We start from the raw sequence: 24,412 nt of genomic DNA on the forward strand, positions 1-24,412 counted from the left end.
GTGCGCTGTCTTGGAGTCATCCTGGACTCCTCCTTCTCCTTCAAACCACATATCCAGAACCTCTCGCAGTCCTGTCGTTTCCATCTCAGGAATATTTCTAAGATCAGACCCTTTCTCACCCAGGATGCTACTAAAACCCTCATACACTCACTGGTCAATCCCAGACTGGACTACTGTAACCTCCTATCTGGCCTCCCTGACTCCCATCTCTCTCCTCTCCAGTCTGTCCTCAATGCTGCTGCTCAGCTCATCTTCCCCTCCAAACGCTCTACATCTGCCTGTCCTCTCCTACAAGCCCTCCACTGGTTCCCCTTCCCCTTCGGAATCCAATTCAAGGTTCTCACACTCGCTTACAAAGCCCTCACCCATTCCTCTCCCATTTACATCTCTGACCTCATCTCCCTTCACTCGTCTGGCCGCCCTCCTCGTTTAACAAATGCATGCCGCCTTTCATGCCAACTGATTACTTCCTCCCACTCCCGCCTCCAAGATTTTGCCCGTGCTGCTCCCCACCTTTGGAACTCTCCCCCTCTCCCCAATCAGACTCTCTACCTCTCTACAATCATTCAAATGGGTTCTCAAGACCCACTACTTCATCAAAGCCTTCCAGCTATCATTCTAACTCCCTGCTACATGCTCCTTCCTCCTTGTCTACCCCATCTGTGTCACACCTATTTGTCTGCCCCTCCCCTTTAGAATGTAAGCTCTTATGAGCAGGGCCCTCTACCCTCTTGTGCTTCTCTTTACTTAATTTCATCTACTCCTTACTCTCCACTAGGGCACCTAACACTTGGTTGCTTCTGCTTTTGCTATTTGGGTGTTATGGTCACTAATGTGGCAATGTATATTATCCATGTCCTTGTCCTGCATTGTATTGTATTGTGCTGTAAGTTACTGGTCACTTATTTGTTTATGTACTGTGTAAGGCGCTGCAGAACACTTGTGGCGCCATATAAATAAGCAATAATAATAATAGTAGCTGATTGGTTGATATACATCATCTCCATCCACTTTATCTCTTTCCAAGGCTTAGTACATCTTCCCCACAATCTGTTCTCACAATTGATGCCGTCCTGCACAATACATTCTGTGTTTCTATATCTAAGTGTCCATAAAAAGAAAAGAAACAATACAGAAGTAACAGCAGAAAACAGCAGAAAGAAACGGCTGTGCCTTTACATACATTACCCTCCCTATCTTTCCAGTGGAAATGACATATTCCTTGTTTGGATGGGAGGTAAAGCATAAAACAGGACTCTGCAGCACAAGTTGGGTTAACAGGATCTCAACTTAGGGACGGTTCACAGGCAAACTCTTAGTAAATTGGTAGGAGGTGGATTTTCCTTTGTGCAGCCCGTGAAAGGCTGAGGGAGGGTTGGAGCCCATACAGTATGTGTGTAATGGAATGCAATGAGTACATAGTGCAAAATAAACACATATTCACAGACTTGTACCAACATCTGTCGGAGGGCTGCGTGCACTGCCTGTGATAAGTTGCATACATGTTTCATGGAATTATCTAACGCTCTTTATGATGGAAATGTGTTCAGGGCAGCGGAACGTGCTACAAACTTCTTTCAAACCTCCTCAGGCATCAGAATAATTCCTATTGCTCCTTTCAGTCTATTTTAGTTGCTAAGACGCCAAGCTTTGGAAGTCGCTCTTCCTCTTAATTTGCCTTTGTTTTTGAATAACTTTGTTTTTGTTAGTTGCCGCTCACCATAGACATTAGGCAATATTGTATCAGGTCCTCTACTTGGCTGAGTAACAAAACTTGTGGGAGGAGCTTGGACTATAAAGAGGGGCAACAATTATCCGATGTGCACAAAAGTCTTTTAATTGTTCACTTTGGATGTATCAGCTGTTGTGGGTACAGCTTAGTATATGGAGTTGCGGACTTGTACCTCACCAGGCGCGTTTTTAAGACTGGAAGGAGTCCGTGTGCAGATGTGCGTGGGCCCCCTTCAATCTGGAAACAAAATGGCGCCGACACATGTACAACACCTCAAAAGTAGTCATACACCGTGCCAGAGTCTCCTGCATATGCACTGGCGCCATATTTGCAAATCAATGAAATAACGGCGTGGGACAGGCAGGAGATAAGTTACTGAAATAGGTGCAAGGAGTGCAGTCTCCTTGGACCCACGGGCCCACGTGCAATGCACTCCCTGCACCCATTTGAGATGCACCACTGTGTCACACCTCTTGTAAAGCAGCAAAGACTATTGGGAAGTGTGCCCCACTCACCGTAGTAAGTGGGTTCCTCACGTACCTGCCACTGGCATGTGCAGCTAAGTGAAAGTTATTTTACGGTAGGCGTTAGGGAAGACTTACCACTGCAGAAGCACTAGGCACATCCATGGGTGAGGCGGCACTCCCTAACTGACCTTTGACATGTCCATTCCTTCCATTCAGAGCCACTCTGCTATGGTACAAGTATGCGCGCTTCCTTTCCCATTTCGCAAACTCATTGGGAGATGTGAGTGTGTGTGGCATGTGTCAGTGTGAACGAAGATATGGAGAGATTGTATAGCAAAAATTGTGTTACACCATTGACAGTTCTGTAAATCAAATAATGATGAAATAGGTCATAAATAAATATAACAAGATGGCTGAATCGATACATGACTGGTTTATACACGCAGAAGCATCTTCTGAAATACAGTACATGTACGCTCCTGTCAGTACTAGCAGTCATGGATGCCACTGGTCTGCCTTCAACACTCAGCAGGCCACTGATTGCTGACCTTTCCAAATAGAATCCTGAACAGAGATGACATAACTCCTCTCTCAGGTGTTACCGCTAACCTCCAGCACTGATGACTCATGCGGAAAATTACCCATCAATCAGCCAGTTTACGAACCTGTTCAGTACACTCTTCCCGTCCCTGAGTATTGATTGTAATCTACATAGGTGCTCCCGCTCCAGAACTATACTCTCCAGTAGCAGTAGAGCTTGCTTCCAGTGTTGTTTAATCTACGGCATTCGGTTTCCTCCACAGCAGCTCATCCATACCAGCATTTCAATCTGCTGTGTTTCCAGGCAGAATCCTCATACCAGCTAAGTACTCTGTTGCTTTCACGGTGGGAACAACTACAGTGAGCCACGACCTGGGCCTTTAATGAGTAAAGTCCATATCCTTTTGCAGGGATTCCTGGGGATGTCTAGTGGGGGTCTTAGACTCTGCGCCAGGGTATTTCATTGCACCAATTCTACATGTTTGCCTTTAACATCTGGGGGGGGGCGGTATACTCTCAAATGCTTGCTCTCTGTTTTGAGCTCCAGGGTTATTGCAATATACTTCATGAATCTCATTGCACGCTACGCGCTGTTCCCACGGTGCCAACACATACGTGTATCTTGCTACACACTACACACTACTCGATGGTCGATGGTCATCCCTAATTCTTTGGAACGCTATCCGTCAGGCTATACATCAGCGACGCGCTCATAACACAACCATAAGGCTATAGATTGTGCGTCTGCATAGCCTCCTCCCAGTCACTACCTTGGTACACCCAATACCTGTACATTTCTCCATGCGTATGTCTGAAATTACTACTGCGACCTCATATGAACAAAATCGGAATACATGCGTGGTGCAACTCAGACGCATGCGCAGTAAAAAGAAAATTGCTCCACTGTGTCCAAAGGCCCTGATTCAGACCCACTCGCGAGCGGCTGTCCGCTCGCAAGCGGGTCGAAGTTCTGCAATGAGCATGCGCAAGACGGAGGGAGCTCCGTCGTGCGCATGCGCCAGACGCGACGAGCGAAGGACTTTCCTTCGCTCGTTGTGTCTGATCAAAGGGGGTGTGCTGTCGATGTTGATGTTGATTGGTGGGCCCCTTTGGTGGGCGTGCCTCCCTGACGGGGGCGTTCCTAAGGGAACGCCTACCGTCAGAAGCCGGCCCACTGACATCACTAGTGATGTCAGTGGGAGTGATTTTGGCTCCCTGCTTCTTCCCTATCGGATCCCTCCGCCCCTGTCTGGCTTCTTCCGCCGGCCATCGGGGCTCCTGTGCGCATGCGTGACCTGTAGGTGAAAGGAGCAGTGAAGACGCTTGTGGGGACAGCTGATTTTTGGATCAGCTGTCTCAGCGCAGAAGCAATGATGAATTGCTTCGGCATCCGTGGCAAGTTAGAATGTTAATGATCAGGGTCCGTTTGGACTCTGATAATTAACATCATGAATAGACCCCTAAAGGATACCATTTAACAATATGGTTCATTAAATAAATTCATAGGGACCAGACTGCCATTACCTGCACCTCTGCAGTTCCTAAAATGCTCATCCCTGTCTGCTGGCACCAGTTATAGACACTTTGTCTGAGGTCTAAATGAATATGTCTCCTAATGTAAATGTACCAATAAAGCTGGCGGGACGGACTGGGGGGCTGCAGCTGACTCAGCTTGTTCTATACATTTACATTGAGCACTGTATTTGGCCAAAGCTCCCCATGCTGTCAGCCCAGGATAAATGACCGCTGCTTGCACTGAATAACTACGTTAACTGGGAATTAGCTGGGTGCTGAGACATGGGAAACTCACGGTTCTGCAACCTGGGGAGAGGGGGGTTTGATTTCTTAGAATAAAAAAAGTTTCGCCGGACTTCTTCTTAGGGAGTATCTGTCACCTTTGAGCTAATACCTTGCTTACATTAAGTATATTGCTCAGGGGTTTTATGCGTTCTTTATGCTGAGGAGAGAGCAGAAAGACAGTATGTCCTTTATGCCAGACGACTCTGAGTGTCGTGCTGCATATTCCATTATACCATTATAATATCTACACTCTTCTCATCATCCTACTCTACTACCTCTCCTCTTGATCCTATACCCTCACAAATCAGTAAAGCTCTGTCTCCTGTGTTCATTCCACACTTAACTAAAATCTGTAATCTGTCTTTCTCTACTAATATCTTTCCATCCCTGTTCAAGGATGTCCCATTTTGAAAAAACTAAATTCTGACCCTAACCATAGGCAAACGCAGGGGGGTTTCCGTCTGCCTGGAAACCCCCCTCCCCAGCCCACACCATGACCACAATAGAAATAGTAATATAATAGTGCTGCATGTTTTTCTCAGTATCACAAATGAAATAATTAGCACCACCTGTGGATCTTTTAACATGTATCAGCCAGTAATAAATAACCTGTGCACCAACTAGAAGATCTGGAAAGCATGCACTGTTAGAGATGCACTGCTATAGAGCCCAATATGTACATATACAGTATGTCCAGGGCAGTGCTAGGTTCTTCTGCTGCTCCTCCAGACTCCCGGACTTGCTCCAATAGTCTGGAATGGTGACCACATCTAAAATAAATACGTTCATCTCAGACAGGATGGCCTACTGGTGCATCCCTTGGCTTACTGTGATCACTGGTCCTGTAAATGCTGGAATTAATACACACAATAGACTTTGTATGACGCTTATTAAAGCTGGTTAGGTACTAATTCTGCCCTCTTCATTGACAGGCCACACTCACTCTAAAATTAAGCCTTTGGAAACACCCCTCTGCAAATCCTGCGTTTGCCACTGCTAACTCTCTCTCAAATTACCGTCCTATCTCCCAGCTACCTTGCCCCTCCAAGCTACTGGAAAGACTTGCCTACACTCGCCTCACACACTTTCTCAACACCCACAACTTATTGGACCCACTTCAGTCAGGCTTTTCTTCCCAACACTCCACTGAGTCAGCACTGACTAAGGTAGTAAATGATCTGGTCACTGCCAAGGCTAAAGGCCATTACTCACTTCTAATTCTTTTGACACTGTTGACCACTCTCTTCTCATACAAACACTACAATCCATAGGTCTTCAAGACACAGCCCTTTCTTCGTTCTCATCCTACCTGTCTAATCGGTCTTTCACTGTTCGCTTTTCTGATTCTACCTCCACTTCGCTACCTCTATCAGTTGGAGTACCACAAGGCTCAGTATTAGGTCCTCTGCTTTTCTCAATCTATACCACCTCTCTTGGCAAACTAATCAGCTCTTTTGGTTTTCAGTCTGATCTGTACGCAGACGATACTGAAATTTACCTATCCTCCCCAGATTTATCACCATCTGTACTGGTCCGTGTCACTGAATGTCTCTCTGCCACTTCATCTTGGATGTCATCTCGCGACCTCAAACTTAATATATCCAAAACAGAATTAATTATATTTCCACCGGCCAATAGTAGTTACCAACCTGATATCTCTATTACTGTTGACAACTCGACAATCAACCCCACCCCACAAGCTCGCTACCTAGGTGTCATCCTTGACTCTGAACTGTCTTTTGTTCCCCACATTCAATCTGTCTCTAAATCCTGTTACATACATCTAAGAAACATAGCCAAATTTCGACCATATCTTACGCAAGACACTGCAAAAACTGTAATACACGCACTCATCATTTCCCACATTGACTATTGCAATAGTCTCCTTATTGGTCTTCCCAAAAACAGGCTCTCCCCACTACAATCCATTTTGAATGCAGCTGCGAGGTTGATCTTTCTCACCAAAAGTGTCTGCTGATCCACTCTGTCAGTCCCTCCATTGGCTGCCGGTCTTCTACCGTATTCAATTTAAAATACTTACACTCACACATAAAACTATTAACCAAACCACACCAACATACATCTCTTCACTTATCTCAAAATATCTTCCATCCCGACATCTCCGCTCTGCACAAGATCTGCGTCTCTCATCCCCGCTCATTACTTGCTCCCATGCACGGTTACAGGACTTATTTCGGGCTGCATCCACCCTGTGGAATGCCCTCCCACGCACAATAAGACTTTCCACTAGTTTCCAAACATTCAGGCGTTCTCTGAAAACTCACCTCTTCAGACAAGCTTATCAGATTCCAGGACCGCCCACCTAACCTTTTATAGCTCCCTATCTAATACTCTCTTCTTATAGTAACCACCATTCATATCTTCTCTTTCTTCAATTTAACATCCTCCTAACCCTAGGGCAACTTTCCAGTGTGATTGGATTATACAGCCCACCAAGAACATCTGCAATTGAGCTGGACCAATTTGCAATATGTAGCACCTATCCTCAGGGCCGGTGCTACCATTAGGCAACCTTAGGCAGCCGCCTAAGGGCGCCGGCCACTGGAGGGCGCTGCTGAGTCCACAAAGGAATGGCATAATTCATGGCTGAGTGACATATAATGAATTTGCGGCAGTGTTATGAGGTACATTATGATTTTGGTGCTCTGCTGTGTGTAATATTCTATAGAGTATATTATGAATTTGGGACACTGCTGTGTAGCATGTTATTTAACTGGGGAGACTGATGCGTGGCATATTATGAATTGGAGCGAGCAGGGGCGGTTGGTGAAATGTTGCCTAGGGCGCCCGGAAACCTTGCACCGGCCGTGCCTATCTTTGTGTATCAACACCTATAGATTGTAAGGGGTACATTTTTGAGAGTTTTTAGAAGTGAGTTTTAAAAGTGATGTTGCCCATATCAACCAATTAGATTCTAGCTATTATCTTCTAGAAGATGCTAGTTAAATGTTAAGTAGAATCTGATTGGTTGCTATGGGCAACATCACTTTTAAAACTCGCTTCTAAAAACTCTCACTTTAGTAAATTTACCCCTAAGCTTGTATGTATGTATGTATGTATGTATGTATGTATGTATGTATGTATGTCTTTTACAACCAAGTATAATGTTAATGTTGATTAAAATTGTAAAGCGCAACGGAATTTGCTGCGCTATATAAGAAACTGTTAATAAATAATAATAATAATAATTATACACACTACACACATTGGGGCTGATTCAGCGGTAGCTGCAGAAGCGTTCTCGTCTAATGCCGGTCGCCTGTCTGCGCCTTTATGCTACTAAGCGCTTTCGTTGTCTGCATCCGTATGTGCAAGCCAGGAGTGTATTAAGAGAGGAGGGGGCCCATGTGCATTCCACTTCCGGGGACCCTCTCCTCTCTCCCCGGCGGCCGCAGCATCAGTTGACTCTGGGTAGTAATCTGTGCCTAGAGTCTACTGCGCATGCGCAGGTTGCTGGGAAAATGGCACGGCCGCCATTTTCCCAGCGATCTCCTCACTGCGCGTGCGCAAAACTCCGGAAAAATCGGCGCGGCGGCCATTTTCCGGCATTTTGTGCAAAGCTGAGACACCTGACGTGGGACCTCGGAGTGGTATGTATTAGATAATATGGGTGCACCCATTATAGATACGCCCCTGGTGCAAGGACTGTCAGTGCCCGTAGACCCTGAAATACCAATTGGTATGTGTTTAGATGCCACCGCTGGTCATATCATTGGACCTTGCACCAGACCCATGGCGGGCGCAGTTTCGCCATCCGAGTATAGCGTTTTATGTCAGCGGTTAAGCATACACATGCACTTTCACAGACACTAAATAAATAAACCCTCTTTAAGGCGCTGGGCCAATACTGTCCTGCTGCTGTGAAGGGGGATGTGAGCCCCTTAGAAAAGATTCTTACGAATCATATTTCAGCAGATAAAAGAGCTCACAGCATTAAGTATTGTATGAATTCAAAAATATATACTGTATACTGAATACGTATACTGTATACTGAAGCAAGCATGCAATGAAATAACAATTAAAAGTATCAATTCTTTTGTTAAAATGTTGCCGATAATCGCACATCTGTGCATGCGTATGGTTCACAATGCGCGTGCGCAAGCCAGTCCTAGCGTTCGGGAATCGAGCACTCGTTGCACACAGACTGGCCGCTACTTTGAGTGACAGATAGCGCCGTTTGCGGGTGGTGATAAGAGGGAGGTGCTTATGAAGGGGGGTGTGGATGTGCGAACGCAGGCGTGTCTGGCCGTCAGAACGGAGTTTAATGGGTGTGCATTATTAGCAAAGTAGCGTCATTGAACACGTCACTTGGTTGTTTTTTAGCCTGAACTGCTCGCAGTGCTTGCGGGAGGGTAGGGTCTATCACAAGTGCTGCGAGCAGCTCCGATGGCTCTCGATGTTCAGGATTAAATACACACTTCCTGGAGATGACGTGTGCAGCGAGTGACAGGTGGGTGGTTTTATAGTCCGGCGTACATTCACTCCCATCGCTTTCTAGGACATAGAGGGCGTCCTTACACCGCAAAGTGCGACGCTTGATTTGCATACCCGGCCCCTTTTGCAAACGAGCGGCCGCTGTTTAGCGATCGGGTCTGAATGAGCTCCTATATTTATTACAACAAGAGAATGAGAGGGTGACCAAAAATATAATGTGTATTAAATTAATATGCTTACTTCAAAAATGTAAATCCCTATAAAGGATGGAGCGCACAATCCATCCCCCAATGGAGGAATTTATGCCTAAAATCTTATAAATTTCCACAATATTATTTAGTCAGATAAGTGAATCCCAATGAGGGTGTAGAGGCAGGGCCGTAACTAAGGTGGTGCAAACAGTGCCATGGCACAAGGCACCTCAGGGCAGGGGGCGCTGTTTGGACCTGTCAGTTTTCCTGTTTATTATCATTCTCACTTGTAGCTTCCTCTTCTATTATCCCTAAAGGCTCCTGGTCTCTCCTATCTCTTCTCTGGCCCTTCCCCACGAGGCCATGGCCGTTTTCAGGCGCACTATCTTATGTCCCTATTTAAAAAATGGGTGGGGGGGCGCCAATGCTCTCTCTGGCACAGGGCACCAAAAAGTCTGGGTAGAGCACAGAAATTATGTCTTAAATGATAGAATTAAGGGCCTGATTCAGAGCCGGACCCTCTGACCAGAGCGCTCGCTCTGAATCAGGGCCCTCCTCCCTGAAAATGGAGCGGCCTCATGGACGCTCGCATAGCTGCGCGTCCATGATGATGGTCGCGATGGTCAAGACCATTGCGACCATCAGGCTTGCGACGAGACCCTGCAGTAGGGTCTCGGTGACCGCAAGCCCTGAAGTGATTTTGGCTCTATCAGAGCCAAAATCACTCCCACTGACATCACTACTGATGTCAGTGGGGCCGGACTCAGACGGTAGGCGTTCCCATGGGAACGCCTCCGTCTGGCAGCCACACCCCCGGCACGCCCACCAAAGGGGGCGTGCTGTCACTCACCATCGACAGCACGCCCCCTTTGGTGCGAGAACCATAACGATGGCTTGGCCGTCGTTACTCGGGTCTCGCGCATGCGCACGACGGAGCTCCCTCCGTCGTGCGCATGCGCAATTCGGCACCACCGACCCACTTGCGAGCGTCCTGCGCTCGCGAGCGGGTCTGAATCAGCCCCTAAGTTCTATAGTTTCATTTAATCCCTCTGGATGGAGTGAGCTCATCCTGAACATCCACATTACTTCCTGTTTGCACAATCTTTTGACCCTATCCCCTCAGGCTCGTATTTAGTATTGAGTAGGGGGCCCGTGTTCACTCACCATCAGGAGCCCCCTCCTCTATCTCCAGCGGCCGCGGCATACTGATACGTTCAGTAGACTCCAGGAACTAGTCTGTGCCCGGAGTCTACTGCAAATACGCAGTACACCGGGAAAATGGCGCTGCGGACACTTTTCAGGTGTTTTGTGTAGCCCCTCTCCAGCCGATGTGGGACATCATAGAGGTAAGTATTTGGAAGTATGGGTGCAGGGTGTGCGGTGTTGGCCCCCCTGAACACCATGCACCCATTATAGATACGCCCCTGTGTCCCCTCCTCTCATATAGGGGGGAATAGTCTCCAGGCCAACAACTCTGAGACAAGCAGGGTCAGTATTATCTGCATCGCAGAAATGTCGCGATATGCTGTGCTTCTGATATTTCGATGCTTCATAAAGCGTGTTTTAAGGGGCCTGATCGTTCTACCTATGCTGACATGCCGATATCCTGGTTGCCCCTTTGGCAAAACCGGGGGGGCATGGCCGGCGCTTGTGGGTGGAACTGGGGGCGTGGCCACGTGATCACATAATTTTGCCCCCGCTACACAATGCTGATAATCCTGGCATTGTGAAGCAAGGGGGCGGGGCCAAAATGAAGCGATTCGGTGTGAATCGCGTCACAGGCCCCCCGCAGCCGGGGATTTTCTTGTAATTCCGGGGGGAGGGGGGAGGAGGGGTCGGCAGCTGCCGGGAGACTTGCCTGCCTTCCCGGGAGGTCGGGAGTGGCACCCGACCAAATCGGGAGAGGCTTGCCTGCCTTCCGAGCGGTCGGGAGCGTTTCACCAATTTTCAGGAGGCTCCAGGCCGAATCAGGAGGGTAGGCAAGTCTGGTCTAACGGGGTCGTTAGTATTGGGCACTCTAGTATTAAGCCATACTGTACTCATACTTGCCTACCCTCCCGATTTGGTCGGGAGCCTCCCGAAAATCATGTGCCGCTCCCGACCTCCCGGGAAGGCAGGCAATTCTCCCGGCTGCCGCCCAACCCTCCTATCCCCCCCGCAATGACCCCTGCAACCCCCGCAGCAGGGGGGCCGGTGATGCGATTCACGTCATTTTGGCCCCGCCCCCTGCTACACAATGCCTATTTTATCGGCATTGCATAGCGGGGGCGGGGCCAAACTGCCGCGATTGCGTGACCCCGCCCCCACCATGCCTTCAAGTGATGTTGCTCCCTCCCGGAAGGAGCAGCCAGAAAGTCGGCAGGTATGACTGTACTATATGTGCACATTGCATCTATGACTGTACATATTAGACTGTACTTAATGTACTATAATACAGCGGATTGGGATGTATGGTTGGCCTACCAGCACGTACAGTATAAGGAATGATTCGCATGTTTCCAACTACAATTTCTTAAATAAGTGTTAAAGCCACAGCTTATGGTTTTCTGGTGAAAGTTATTTTATAGCTGCTTTGAAGTTTAGTTTTTCTTTTTCCTTAGTTTGTCAGAACTTGTAGACAATATCCAGACGTAAGGAAAACATGTTTCTAATGATTCACGTTGTTGCACGAGGGGCTGGCTCTGTCTGGGCACGTCCTGGGTACGTTTTATATCCAAGGACGCTCAGTGAACAAGGGAGAGGAGAAAGTATGGAAAATGATAAATGGGTGCTCTGATTACACAGGATCGCAGTCACCCAGTCACAACAGAGAGACTAAGGGCCCCATTTATAAATGAACTAAAATACCACTGGTGTCTACTAATACTTACCCCTCCGGCGAGGTCCCGCGAAGTCCTCGTCCTCAGCGAGGTCCTCCGCTGGGCTGCTGGCAGCCTAACGCTGTCAGCAACGGGGCTCCAGTGTATGCGCATGCGCGACGCTCCGTCTGCGCATGTACATGACACGGGGACCCGGCAGTGCCTGGAAGACTTCGCTGAAGCCGGAAAGGCACCGCCGGGTCTCCATTGCCGGCAGTGGGGAGCGCATCACTCTCGCCATCTAAAAGATGGGGAGAGCGATGCTGTGAAAACAGCGGTAATCTTAGATTACCACTGTTTATTAAATGCAGAAAGGTATTTAACCCCTTTAGCGAGCGTTAAAGGGGTTATGTTTCGTTAGTAAATGGAGCCCTAAAAGATGTTTGTAATTGTATACAATACAGCAGTGGTTCCCAAACTTTTGTGAATCATGGCGCCCTAGAGTATCAGAATTGTTTTCACGGCACCCCTAAGCCAAAAGTTTGTTATTGAGAAATTCTGAATAAAATATAGTGACATAAATTGTGCTGACCTGTCATCCTTAGGTTTGGTTATATAGTGGTGGACAGGTTTGTGCTTCTGTTTGGGCACATATTTACATTACATTGACCATAAAGAATTTGATTTGGTGCTAGACCACCAACCTGAGGCACCCCTGCAAGTGTCCCGGGGCACCCCAGGGTGCCGCGCTGCACAGTTTGGGAACTACTGCAATACAGTATGTTCTTTGGTCATAGACTTAACTATGTTGCCACCTGCAGGTCATTCTTAGATATTACACAATCTACAAGACATGCATTGATAATAATCAAAGGAATCCAGGGCCCCATTTATCATTAGAGCCCCGACTGCCAAGATTTATTGTACAATACTTTATAGAAAGAATAAAGTTGTGTTTTAATAATTGCAATCTGCTTTTGCTATCTTGAAATAGTATCAACAGAACAGGTATTGTGTTGGTGTAAGTACTGCTGAGATACTCGTTAAATAGGCTTGCAAAATGTAAAGTTATGCGGAATCTATTACCGCTGGCAATAGCAGTGTCATCACCAGAGCTGCCACCAGAAATTGTGGGCCTGGTACTGATAAAATAGGCAGGGCCCACCTGGGGGGGGCATAGGGCAGGGAAAGCTGGCTGGAGTAGGGGGGAGGCACAGGGCATGGAAGGCTGGACTAGGTGGAGGGGCACAGGGCAGGGGCTATGTACTTACCAGGCTTCCTGGTTTCTTCAGCTGGTCCGGAGAGAGCTGGGGCCCGGACGGCAGCAGTGTACAACTGCAGAATCAGATATGCACCACATGGCACCGGGCGTGAGCCAATGACAGCTCGCGGGTCGGCAGCCAATCAGAAGCGTCCGCTTCTGATTGGCTGCCGGTCAGCAAGCTGTCATTGGCTCGCGGTCGGTGCCATATTTGAAGTACCGGCGGTGGTGCTGTTTCGCCCTGGCTGGCTGCGGTGCATATCTGCAGTTTTGCACCACTGCCATCCAAACCCCTGCTCTCTCCGGGCCTGGGACTATGGGCCCAGCAGTCCCCCCTGATGGCGGCCCAGGCCATCACCAGTGCTTACCCTTTGATGTATAAGCATTTACTAAAGAAAGTCCCGTCATCAACTTTTTGTTTGTGCCCCCAGCAGCATAGGGTATACCATGAGATGAAAGGAGTTGAATGGAGGGAGCAAGAAGCCACAGACAGAAAATTATACAGTGGAAGGAGCAGGGATATGAGTGATGTGTTAGTGAGGACGGGGCTGCATGTGACAGGAGCAGTGACATGATGTGAGGAGGGAAATAGAGGGAACAAGAAGCCACAGACTGAGAGTTATATAATGGGAGGAGCAGTGTCCCCCAGTAGCACAGAGTATATCAGGAGATGAGTGATGTGTTAGTGAGGACGGGGCAGCAAAGTGACAGGAGCAGTGACATGATGTGAGGAGGGGGAATAGGCATTCATCCCTGATCATACCTCCCAATATTCTAAGGATGGCACTCTCGGGGCGTGAGAGCAGAGCGGTAAGACTGGATCCCCCCCTCCCCCTCTCTCCGGACTTTCAATTGTCCTAACCTCCACCTCACAAAAATGGAGAGGTATGGAATGGGGGCAATGGGAAGTCACTGATTGAAATCTATGCTGCGGAAGGAGCAAGGTTCTTTAACATTATAGATAATAAATAATGCTTGCTTATCCCTCTTTTTCACAATGAGGTCATGCCTGTCTGTTATAACATCACCTTATAAGTATCATCAGGCTTAAATGCATAATTTTATATTATTTGTCTTTATTAAAAAAAACTCTCTGTAGTTTATAAGATCACACCTTCAGTCCTTGTTTGTTTGTAGGTCTTTGAATATACTTCAGTCAGGAAATAACCCCTGTAACATCCCATGAATGAACTGAAGTCTTTGCAGCTAGTATTTAGCTACTTGAGAATCCTTTATTGGTTCAGATATTGACCTCTAGGCGGTCAGAGATATCTGGTGGGACCCTCCATGCCCTGGCTGTCATCCACGTCGGGCAAAGGATTCTCGGACAGCAGTAGGTTGGTTAGATGTTGTTGGGTCTCCAGAATTTGTTTGATGTAGATGAGATTATTACGCTTGCTGGACACCTTCTGCATCACCGGCCGCTGTGCAAAGTCTCTGCCCATATTAAACTTAAAAATAGAACATAAGCAATTAATATGTGACACTGGGGGAAATGTATCAAACCATGGAGAGAGATAAATTGGAGAAAGATAAAGTACCAACCAATCAGCTCCTAACTGTCATTTTCAAACACTTCATCTCTCACCAAGCTTTGATACATCTCCCCCCACTTTGTTTTCAAATATTCTCTTTTATGTCTGCACTTGTTCCTAATCAGTGTTTCCTTATTATATTACTTTGTAATGTGTTGTAAATACACCATTATAAATAATAATCCAATATTATTAAAATGAATGAAACCATTTGTAACTTAATTTTGCATTGTATTTTATTACCAGTATTGTTTTGCGCTAATCCTCCTTGTCAGTACGTTGGTTACAGCGTGTAAGGATGATACTTGTTAATTCTATGTATAGAGAAACTTTCCTTTCTCTACAAATGAGGATGAAGGTGGTGAGTGCCTGGGCCACAGTGAGACTAAATGGATAATGGGCAGGGGTCCCTTTTTCCACATGGTAGGCTAAGGGGGGCTATTGGCAGCACAGTGGGTGAGACAAGATGTGGGCTAGCTAGGGATGGCCATCAACCATCGATAGTTAACCATCGATGGTTAACCACCAATGGACGATGGTTTTGTCATCAATGGGGGGAGAACTAATGGGTTTCCCCCATCGAATGCACAGAGTCTGGCAATGGTTTATTTTTTCTCCCTGGCGTCAGGATACAAAGCATAGCTCCGCCCCCTAAGTTATGTGATCCACTGCCCCTTGAGTCAGAGAGCAGAGATAACCATCGGTGGGTGAAACCATTGATGCTCCCCGTCGATGGTTTCATACCATCTAAGTTAGCCACCAATGGTACCATCGATGATTACCCTACCGATGATCATACCTAGGGCTAACCGGAGTAGGTTAAAAGGCAGGGGCGGGTGGGTATGCGGCATTTTCCTGTCTCAAAGCTCATGACCGCTAAATGCTGTCAGGAAATACTGCACCATAAACAAACTACAACCAAACACTTTTTGTTTTTCTTTCACATTGGAATAGAAGTTTAGTCCATAAGATCAATTAACTTCTTTACTTTCTAATGCAGAGTTTTATATATTTTTTAAAGCAGAATACAGGACACATGTTAATGTGATGTATAATATTGTTGTCACCCAGTAAATCCTACCATATGGTATCTAGGGGATGTAGTTAGCAGACCGGTGGAGGGGATGCCGCCGGGTTAAATCCTGGCGGTGGAAGCCCGACACCGGACTTAAGATAGGCATGCAGGGTGGGGAGGGTTAGGCTACAAGAAGGGAGGGTTAGGGGGAGAAGGAGGAGGGTTAGTATACGGTATTACATACCCATTCCGAGTGCTGTAAAAGTCCTATAGGTAAAATTGGGCTAGGGGCAACTGAAAGACTCTAAAGACTTTTTTTTTTTTAAGATTATGGTTGCTTCCAGCTTTACTGGATTTATCATGTCTGGGACAGACTGGATCTCTGTACTCACCCTGTCTTGTCCGGACAGATCACCATAAACTTCTTTTAGTTTCTGCTTAGATTTCTCTTGCAGGATTCTCCACAGTTCTTCTGCCCCCAGGGTATCTGCGGGAGCCATAAAGGAGAGAACGGCGAGGAAGGTGAGTAATGATGTCATGATGTGTTGCCAGTGACAACGTCATTCCAAAAAGCAGTTTAATAACACAATAGATTAGAGCAGTGGAGCGGTTATCTGTGACTCCTCATTAACTGGGAACAAAACGTGTTTCCTCCTGAACCTGCACTATGTGACCATGTGATCACATCTACTGCACGAGATTTGCGACGCGGAGCGTGACGTCATGGCGCCAAGCCGTACCACACCACTGAAAGGCAGAGGAGTTGCGCAGCGAAGTGGAGCAGCCAGAAGACTCAGAAGCAGGTAAGTGTATGTGGGCTGGAGTCGGAGGGTTTCGGGGTCAGAAGCTGGAGAGACACTGCGGGGCTGGCTGGAGAGCAATGGATCAGTGAGCATTGATTGCTATGGGCAACCTCTCCACTTTATCTCTCTCTATAGGTTTGATACATCTCCCCCTAAGTCTTCTAGTAACTAAGGGATATAGTTACCAATGGTGGTGAGTGTGCAGTGGTATGCAGGGGTGTTTCTAGAGAGGAGGGGGCCCGTGTGCAGTCTCCGACACGGGCCCCCTCCTCTCCGCCCAGCGGTCGGCAGCGCACTCAGCTGTGCGCGGCCAGCGCCGGAGTTATAGACTCTGGGCACTAGAGTGTGCCCAGAGTCAATAGTTTATGCACAGATCACCGGGAAAATGGCCACGACAGCCATTTTCCATATACTGCGCATGCGCAAACAATGGGAAAATGGCAGCCATGGCCATATTCCAGTCGTTTTACAGCACCGAACGCCAGCGCCGACGTGGGACTCCGGAGAGGTAAGTAATACTATGGGTGCAGGGTGTGCAGTGCGGGGCCCCCCTGGACCCAGGGGCCCGTGTTCCCCGCACACCCAGGGCCAGATTAACAATGGGGCGGATGGAGCTACAGCTCCAGGCCTCCACATAAAAATAGGCCCATTGTCATGACAACATGATTTTGACTGACCATCTGCTCTCCACACGGTCAGCCATAAATCATAAGTAGTAAAATTGTATTTCTATTTACCTCACAAAATTAAGCATTTTTTTCTTTTACATATTTGGGGAAACATTGGGTATAGGGGTGTGCACGCCCACATGGCTCTGGCCACACCCTCACAGCACTGGTCACACCTCCTCTGCTTCTCATAACAGACACTTGGTCATTTTCAGCTCCAGGCCCATGTGGCCCTCAATCCGGCCCTGCGCACACCCTGCACCCCCATTATAGATACGCCCCTGGTGGTATGTATCTTTATGTATTGCTGCATATCGCAGTGACACATGATGATGCATAATTCAAAGACTAAAAACTAGAGATGTGCAGGTTCGATTCTACTCAGTTCTTTTCACCACATTAGCGCAAGTTCGGATTAGTTCGTATTTATCTTATTGGTTATCCAAAACATGTGAGAGCCGGATAGCCAATTAGATATATCCGAACGTGTGCTAATGTGGCGAAAAGAACCAAGTAAAACGGAACCTGCACATCTCTACTAAAAAGAGGAAGCGTGACTGCACAAAGTCTTCCCGATAATTAACATTCTGACTCGCCGTGGCTATCGGAGCAATTCATCATTGCTTCGGAGCAGTGAATCTTTTCACTGTCGGAGTAGTGACGGGAGTGCGCATGCATGGCCCACAGGTCACGCATGCGCACAAGAGCCCCAACGTCCGGCGTAAGGAGCTGGACAGGGGCGGAGGGATCCGAAAGGATCCCTCATTGCAACCCGGACCTTCTTCCCATCTGAAGATGGCGAATGCTCCCGCAGTCAAGCTTGATGAATTCTGTCCCCATACTAGTGTATAGGGACAGCGGGCCATTCCGCAAGAGGAAGGTAAGTAGGAGATATCTGTGATACTAGTGTATGGGGACAGCGGGCCATTCCGCAAGAGGAAGGTAAGTAGGAGATATCTGTGATACTAGTGTATAGGGACAGCGGGCCATTCCGCAAGAGGAAGGTAAGTAGGAGATATCTGTGATACTAGTGTATAGGGACAGCGGGCCATTCCGCAAGAGGAAGGTAAGTAGGAGATATCTGTGATACTAGTGTATGGGGACAGTGGGCCATTCCGCAAGAGGAAGGTAAGTAGGAGATATCTGTGATACTAGTGTATGAGGACAGCGGGCCATTCCGCAAGAGGAAGGTAAGCAGGAGATATCTGTTATACTAGTGTATGGGGACAGCTGGCCATTCCACAAGAGGAAGATAAGTAGGAGATATCTGTGATACTAGTGTATGGGGTTATCTGTGATATCTCCTGCTTTACCTTCTTGATGAATGGCCCGATAATGTGTTTTTTCACCTGTTTTTGTGATGATGAATAGGCCTCTTAGACACTTTCATATAACATTTAATAATCACAGAATCATAGAAAGTATATTAAAACCATATATAAATATATAACATTTTTTACAAATAATTAGCACTAAATAAAGATACAAAAAAACAGATAAAATACAGATAAGGGTTATAATCTAATATTCAATTGAGTTGCTACTAACTGCAGACTGTTTAAGATTACCTAATGGAATCAGGCTGGGGGTCTTGGCTGGGGGTGTGAGCTCGTGCTGCTGCAGGTTTTGCCTTTTAAATGATTGGCACTTTAAAAATATGGGATCACTCGCATGTATTCCCGGAGAAGCACAAGCTCGCGCCCTATCACATAAGCCCCTGTGTGCGTGTAGCTCCCGGCTGAGCTAGCGATCTTTATGCAAACTGGGTGAATGGAGGGGAATAAAAAAAAAATTACATTGAAATTGTAAAGTCCGGTACCCAATAAGCAGTTCCTGGCTCATACATCAGTCAATGAAATGTATGTCAAAATAATAAGAGGTTTTTGAGGCGTACCAAAGTCAGCGACTGCATCCTCTGATGCAGATTCCCTGGCCTCCTCAGCTTAGATGCGGTGGACATTCTGAGTAACCTTACACAGATGTTTGATGGTCTGTCCGATGTTCCTGATGGTGATGCGATGCTGGGTCTTCAGACACATGCAGCAGATCTGGGAATGGTCAGATGGGCGTCTCATTTCAAAAACACCACCCCTGCCTCATTTACATAACTACTCCATTTTGCTGCCACCGAAGAGGGCAGTACCGATCACTCCTGCGTCCACCACTCAGTCAGGCTCATGGTTCTCATTTATTTATTTATTTTGGTCAATGGTTTTAGGGCCTGATTCAGAGCCGCTCGTAAGCGGCCGCTCGTTCGCTCCGAGCGATGTTTGCCCAACTGCGCATGCGTATGGATCTTAATACGCATGCGCGAACCAGTATGTGCGGCCGAAAATCGTTTGTTCGCTAAATAGCGATGACTGCTATTTTGAGTGACAGGAGGAGGCGTATGTGGGTGGTAACAGGGGAAGGTGCTTGAAAACGGGGAGTGGAGATCAGAACGCAGGCGTGCTTAAAGGTCAAAACGGGCGTTTTAAGGGTGTGCATAATTAATACAGCAGCGTCATTGCCCACGTCACTGGGTTATTTTATAGCCAGAACTACTTGCAAAATTGTGGTATCAAAAACCAACTACAAGAATAGCGAGCAGTTCATACGCTGGTCGATGTACTCGATTAATCTAATAAATAGTGGACATGATGTAGGATGCGAGCGGCCAGGGGGCGTTTTTTCCAAACTTACGATCGCATGTTTTGTTCGCTCGTTCAGAGTGACCTAGAGGCGTGAACAGACTGCAAAGAGCGAACGGTTCATTTGAATAGCTACCCCTATTTTCTGGACGAGCGAGCACTAATTGCGTCCGGCTCTGAATCAGGCCCTTAGTTTTAAATATAATATTTAGTTATACTGTACATTACTTTATGTGCACATTTTATGAACCATAGATAAACCTTATCTATATATGCTTATATGATCAATTGTGAATTCAATAATTATCATGTATCCTGCGGTGGTTTCGTGTGTTGTTCCCCTGCTCTATTCTCCGCTCCTATCCAGAGCAACGCTGCGATGGCGCCTTACCACCGCGCTGCCTGTAATGTAAGTAAGGCCGTTCGGACATGTACTGATTTATACGGACACAAAGTCCCAGCATAGTCAGCCCTTGGCCATGTCTCAGCTGCACCACTAAACCAACAGGCAGGCCGGAGGTGGACAAAAATACATACCCCCTAAGGCTGCCCCTGTTTATCAGATCTAGCTTCAGATTAAAATACTGTATATTGGGTCTGATTCAGCATGGATCACTATTGCGGCTGTGTAATCGCACGCATGTTTGCTGAGAAAATATGGTACTGTTTGCAATCGCACAGCCAGCATAGAGACTCCCACTACCGCTATGTCATATCCGCAATACCTCGCAGTCCTGCGTATACATCGGTAACATCAGACACTCATGCACAGTTACAGCAGCCCTGACCTGTCTCAGAAATGACAAATCTCATCGCACGCAGTGAGTACTCAAGCTGTGTATGCCGTCGCAGTGGCCAATTTATGCACGCCCATGTAACGGCGTAGAAGCAAACTGGCACGCCTGCGTTTCTCCGGCCACTCCCCCGTCACCACCCCTAAACGCTGACGTCCCGTCACTCACTCTGCAATGGCTTTCTTTTTGCATGCGTGATCGCGATCCTATCATGGGCGGATGCAGTATGCACCATGGACCGCTCGGCGTACGCGGTTGCAATTGCGATCCATACTGAATCAGCCCTATTATCTGTCACACAGTTCCACCCCGTTCCGGCCCACTTTATCCCCTGCAGATAAGTTAATATTTATTGGAAGGGAGTAAGTAAAAGGCCAAATTATAGTTAAATTCATGACAATGAAGTATGTTGTAGTCTTCCAAGTCCTACCGTGAATGTTTCCCGTGTGACATGAGAAGATGCAACTGCCCCTGGAAATGATTGTACACGTTGGTAAGTATGTACCGTATGACGACTCGTTACTCATATGTGCAGTCTAGAGTTCTTCTCTACCACTAGCCAGTTTCCATGCCACCATGGGGCTGAGAGTTAATTGTTAACCCACACAAACGAGGATTTCACTTTACAAGAGACTGTTCATTTACCTTCCATCCCGTCCAGGATTTCCTGTAAGAAAGGGCTGACGTGAAAATCCATAGGTGGGGGATTCAGAAAATATTCAGCTGTTTCTTGACCCAGAACACTTTGGAGGAAAAATGAGAGTATCTCAGTGCACCACCCTATATTACTTATGAGAACACTGATACTATTCAAAACTCATCCTGTGTCCAGTGTACAATACAGACCCTATTGCCTGGTGGTTAGTATAGAATACGTAGCAGATTGTCTGGTTGTTAGTGCACAATGCAGACTATATTGTCTGGGTGGTTAGTGCACAATACAGACTATATTGCCTGGTGGCATCTATACAATACAGACCATATTGCCCGGTGGCTAGTATACAATACAGACCATATTGCCCGGTGGCTAGTGCACAATACAGACTATATTTCCTGGTGGCTTCTATATAATACGGAACCTAGTGGCTGGTGGTTAGTATACAATACAGGGGTTGGGTATGAAATACTGGGGGCTGAATACTATCAAATCCCGACATAGGCATCCCGATACATGAAGATCCCAATAGGGGTGGTAAGTATGCTATCCCTACCCCTCCCCCCCCCAAACTCACCCTTAGAGGTGCCTTAACCCTAACCTCCCCCCAGTGATGCCTAACCCTAACCCTCTCTTCCCTAACCCTCCCGGTAGGGTCCCTAACCCCCCCACCCCCAGTGGTGCCTAACCTTAACCCCCCCTTCCCGTAGCCTAACGCTAACCTCCCCTTCCCGTAGCCTAACCTTCCCCGGGGGTTGCCTAACCCTAAGTCCCCACCGGGGGTGCCTAAACCTGACCCCCCCGCGGCTAAGAGCTAAGATGCCCCGCTTACCTTTGTTCGGGATGCCGGCTGTTGGGATTTCGACGCCTATCTTTAGTCCCGGGTTGGGCTTCCAATGTCGGGCTTCCGACGGCCGGCATCCCGGCCGCCAGTAATATGACTACATCCCCAATACAGAACATATTGCTTGGTGGCTAGAGCACAATACAGACAATAATGTCTGGTGGCTTCTATACAATACAGACCCTATTGCCTGGTGGTTATTATAGTATACATAGCAGATTGTCTGGTGGCTAGTGCACAATACAGACTATATTGCCTGGTGGCTTCTATACAATACAGACCATATTGCCCGGAGGCTAGTATACCATACATAGCAGATTGTCTGGTGGCTAGAGCACAATACAGACCCTATTGCCTGGTGGTTATTATAGTATACATAGCAGATTGTCTGGTGGCTAGTGCACAATACAGACTATATTGCCTGGTGGCTTCTATACAATACAGACCATATTGCCCGGAGGCTAGTATACCATACATAGCAGATTGTCTGGTGGCTAGAGCACAATACAGACCATATTGCCTGGTGGCTTCTATACAATACAGACCATATTGCCCAGTGGCTAGTATACCATACATAGCAGATTGTCTGGTGGATAGTATAGAATACATAGCAGATTGTCTGGTGGCTAGTGCACAACACAGAGTACAATATATTGCCTGGTGGCTTCTATACAATACAGACCATATTGCCCGATGGCTAGTATAGATTGCAGACCATATTGCTTGACAGTTAGTTTACAATGCAGACCATATTGAAAAGTATGTTGGTCCAATGAATAATGTGCATGCCGACACCTGGTATCGAGGGGGAAGGGGGCATTGCTCCCCCTCCCTGGCTGGTTCGGGTCTCTAGAGAAGCCCAGATAATCTGTACACACAATACACACACTGTCTTCGTGCCCCTGATTATATATTCCCTTTAAGAACGTTGCACACTTATTATAACTGGGACAATGGCCCTCATTCAGAGCCACTCGCTAGCGGCAGTACGCTCGTTCCGAGCGATGTTCGCACATCTGCACATGCGTACGGTTTTTAGTACGCATGCGCGAACCAGTCAGTGCGGCCGAAAATCGTTGGTACGCAATATAGCGAGGGCCTGCTATTTTGAGTGACAGAATGAGGCGTATGTGGGTGGTAACAGGGGAAGGTGCTTGAAAACGGGGAGTGGAGATCCGACGCAGGCGTGCTTAAAGGTCAAAACGGGCGTTTTAAGGGAGTGCATAATTAATACAGCAGCGTCATTGACCACGTCACTTGGTTTTTTTTAACTCAGAACTGCTCGCAAAATAGCGGTTGAAAACACCAACCACAGAATAGCGAGCAGTTCATACACTGTACGATGTACTCGATTAATCTAATAAATAGCGGACATGACGTATGGTGCGTGCGGCCAGGGGGCGTTTTTATCAAATAAACGAGCGTATGTTTTGCTCGCTTGTTCAGACTTAGAGGTGGGAACAGACTGCAATTTGCGAACGGATCATTTGAATAGCCACCCCTTGTTTTTGAACGAACGACCACAAATAGCGAACGGCTCTGAATCAGGCCCAATGTCTCTATCCACCTACCTGTGCAGCTGCTGAATGTAATCCAGTGCCGCCCTGGGCACATCCTTCTCTTCATCCTCCTCATCAAGAGTTTCATGCAGTGTTCCACCAGCGCTGAGACAAAATGGGTTGGTATCAGAGCCACCTTTAAGGAGCGCTCCCCTGTGGCCGGGGCACGCTCTGCAGTCCTGCCAACTGGCCATGAAGACCTTCCCTTTAAAAAGGAGTAATTTATATATATATGTATATATATATATATATATACATATATACACAGTATATATATATATATATATATATATATATTCATTACACAAATTATTGTCTGTGTGTTTGCGTGATCATCAACGGGGATCTCCACCTTCAGGCAACTTTAACTGTTGTCTCTTTCCTTTCCTTACTAGGTAAATCAGGGCCGGGCGATGTACTATACTGAGGGAAAAGGTGGCCATTTATAGAAACTGTTCCGCCAGATAACTACCCAAAAAAGTGGTATTGCCCATAGCACCAATCTAGCGCTAAGGAGTAAATTTATTTAATAAAGGTAAATTTGAATCGATTTTATTCAATTATAAATCGTTTTCAATCGATCAACTTCAATGTGTTTCAGGGTCTAAATCACACATTTACTGACACTTGTACTAGTACATTTACTGACACTTGAAAATCTATAT

The 24,412-nt window shown here is 47.1% G+C and overlaps 1 protein-coding gene across 1 annotated transcript; it reads right to left on the reverse strand.

Annotated features, from left to right (window-relative positions):
- Window positions 1–14,348: 14,348 nt before the first annotated feature.
- On the reverse strand, window positions 14,349–23,941 carry LOC148523436 (uncharacterized). Its single transcript, XM_088473278.1, has 4 exons — window positions 23,760–23,941; window positions 21,335–21,432; window positions 16,187–16,281; window positions 14,349–14,695 (listed from the first exon to the last, which is right to left on the reverse strand). Exons 1-4 carry the CDS (start codon window positions 23,939–23,941, stop codon window positions 14,507–14,509), a joined length of 564 nt encoding a protein of 187 aa, XP_088329404.1. The 3' UTR covers window positions 14,349–14,506.
- Between the last annotated feature and the right edge of the window lie 471 nt (window positions 23,942–24,412).

This window comes from Taudactylus pleione, unplaced genomic scaffold (genome assembly GCF_031769625.1).
Source record: "Taudactylus pleione unplaced genomic scaffold, aTauple2 ptg000133l, whole genome shotgun sequence".
Lineage (NCBI taxonomy): Eukaryota > Metazoa > Chordata > Amphibia > Anura > Myobatrachidae > Taudactylus > Taudactylus pleione.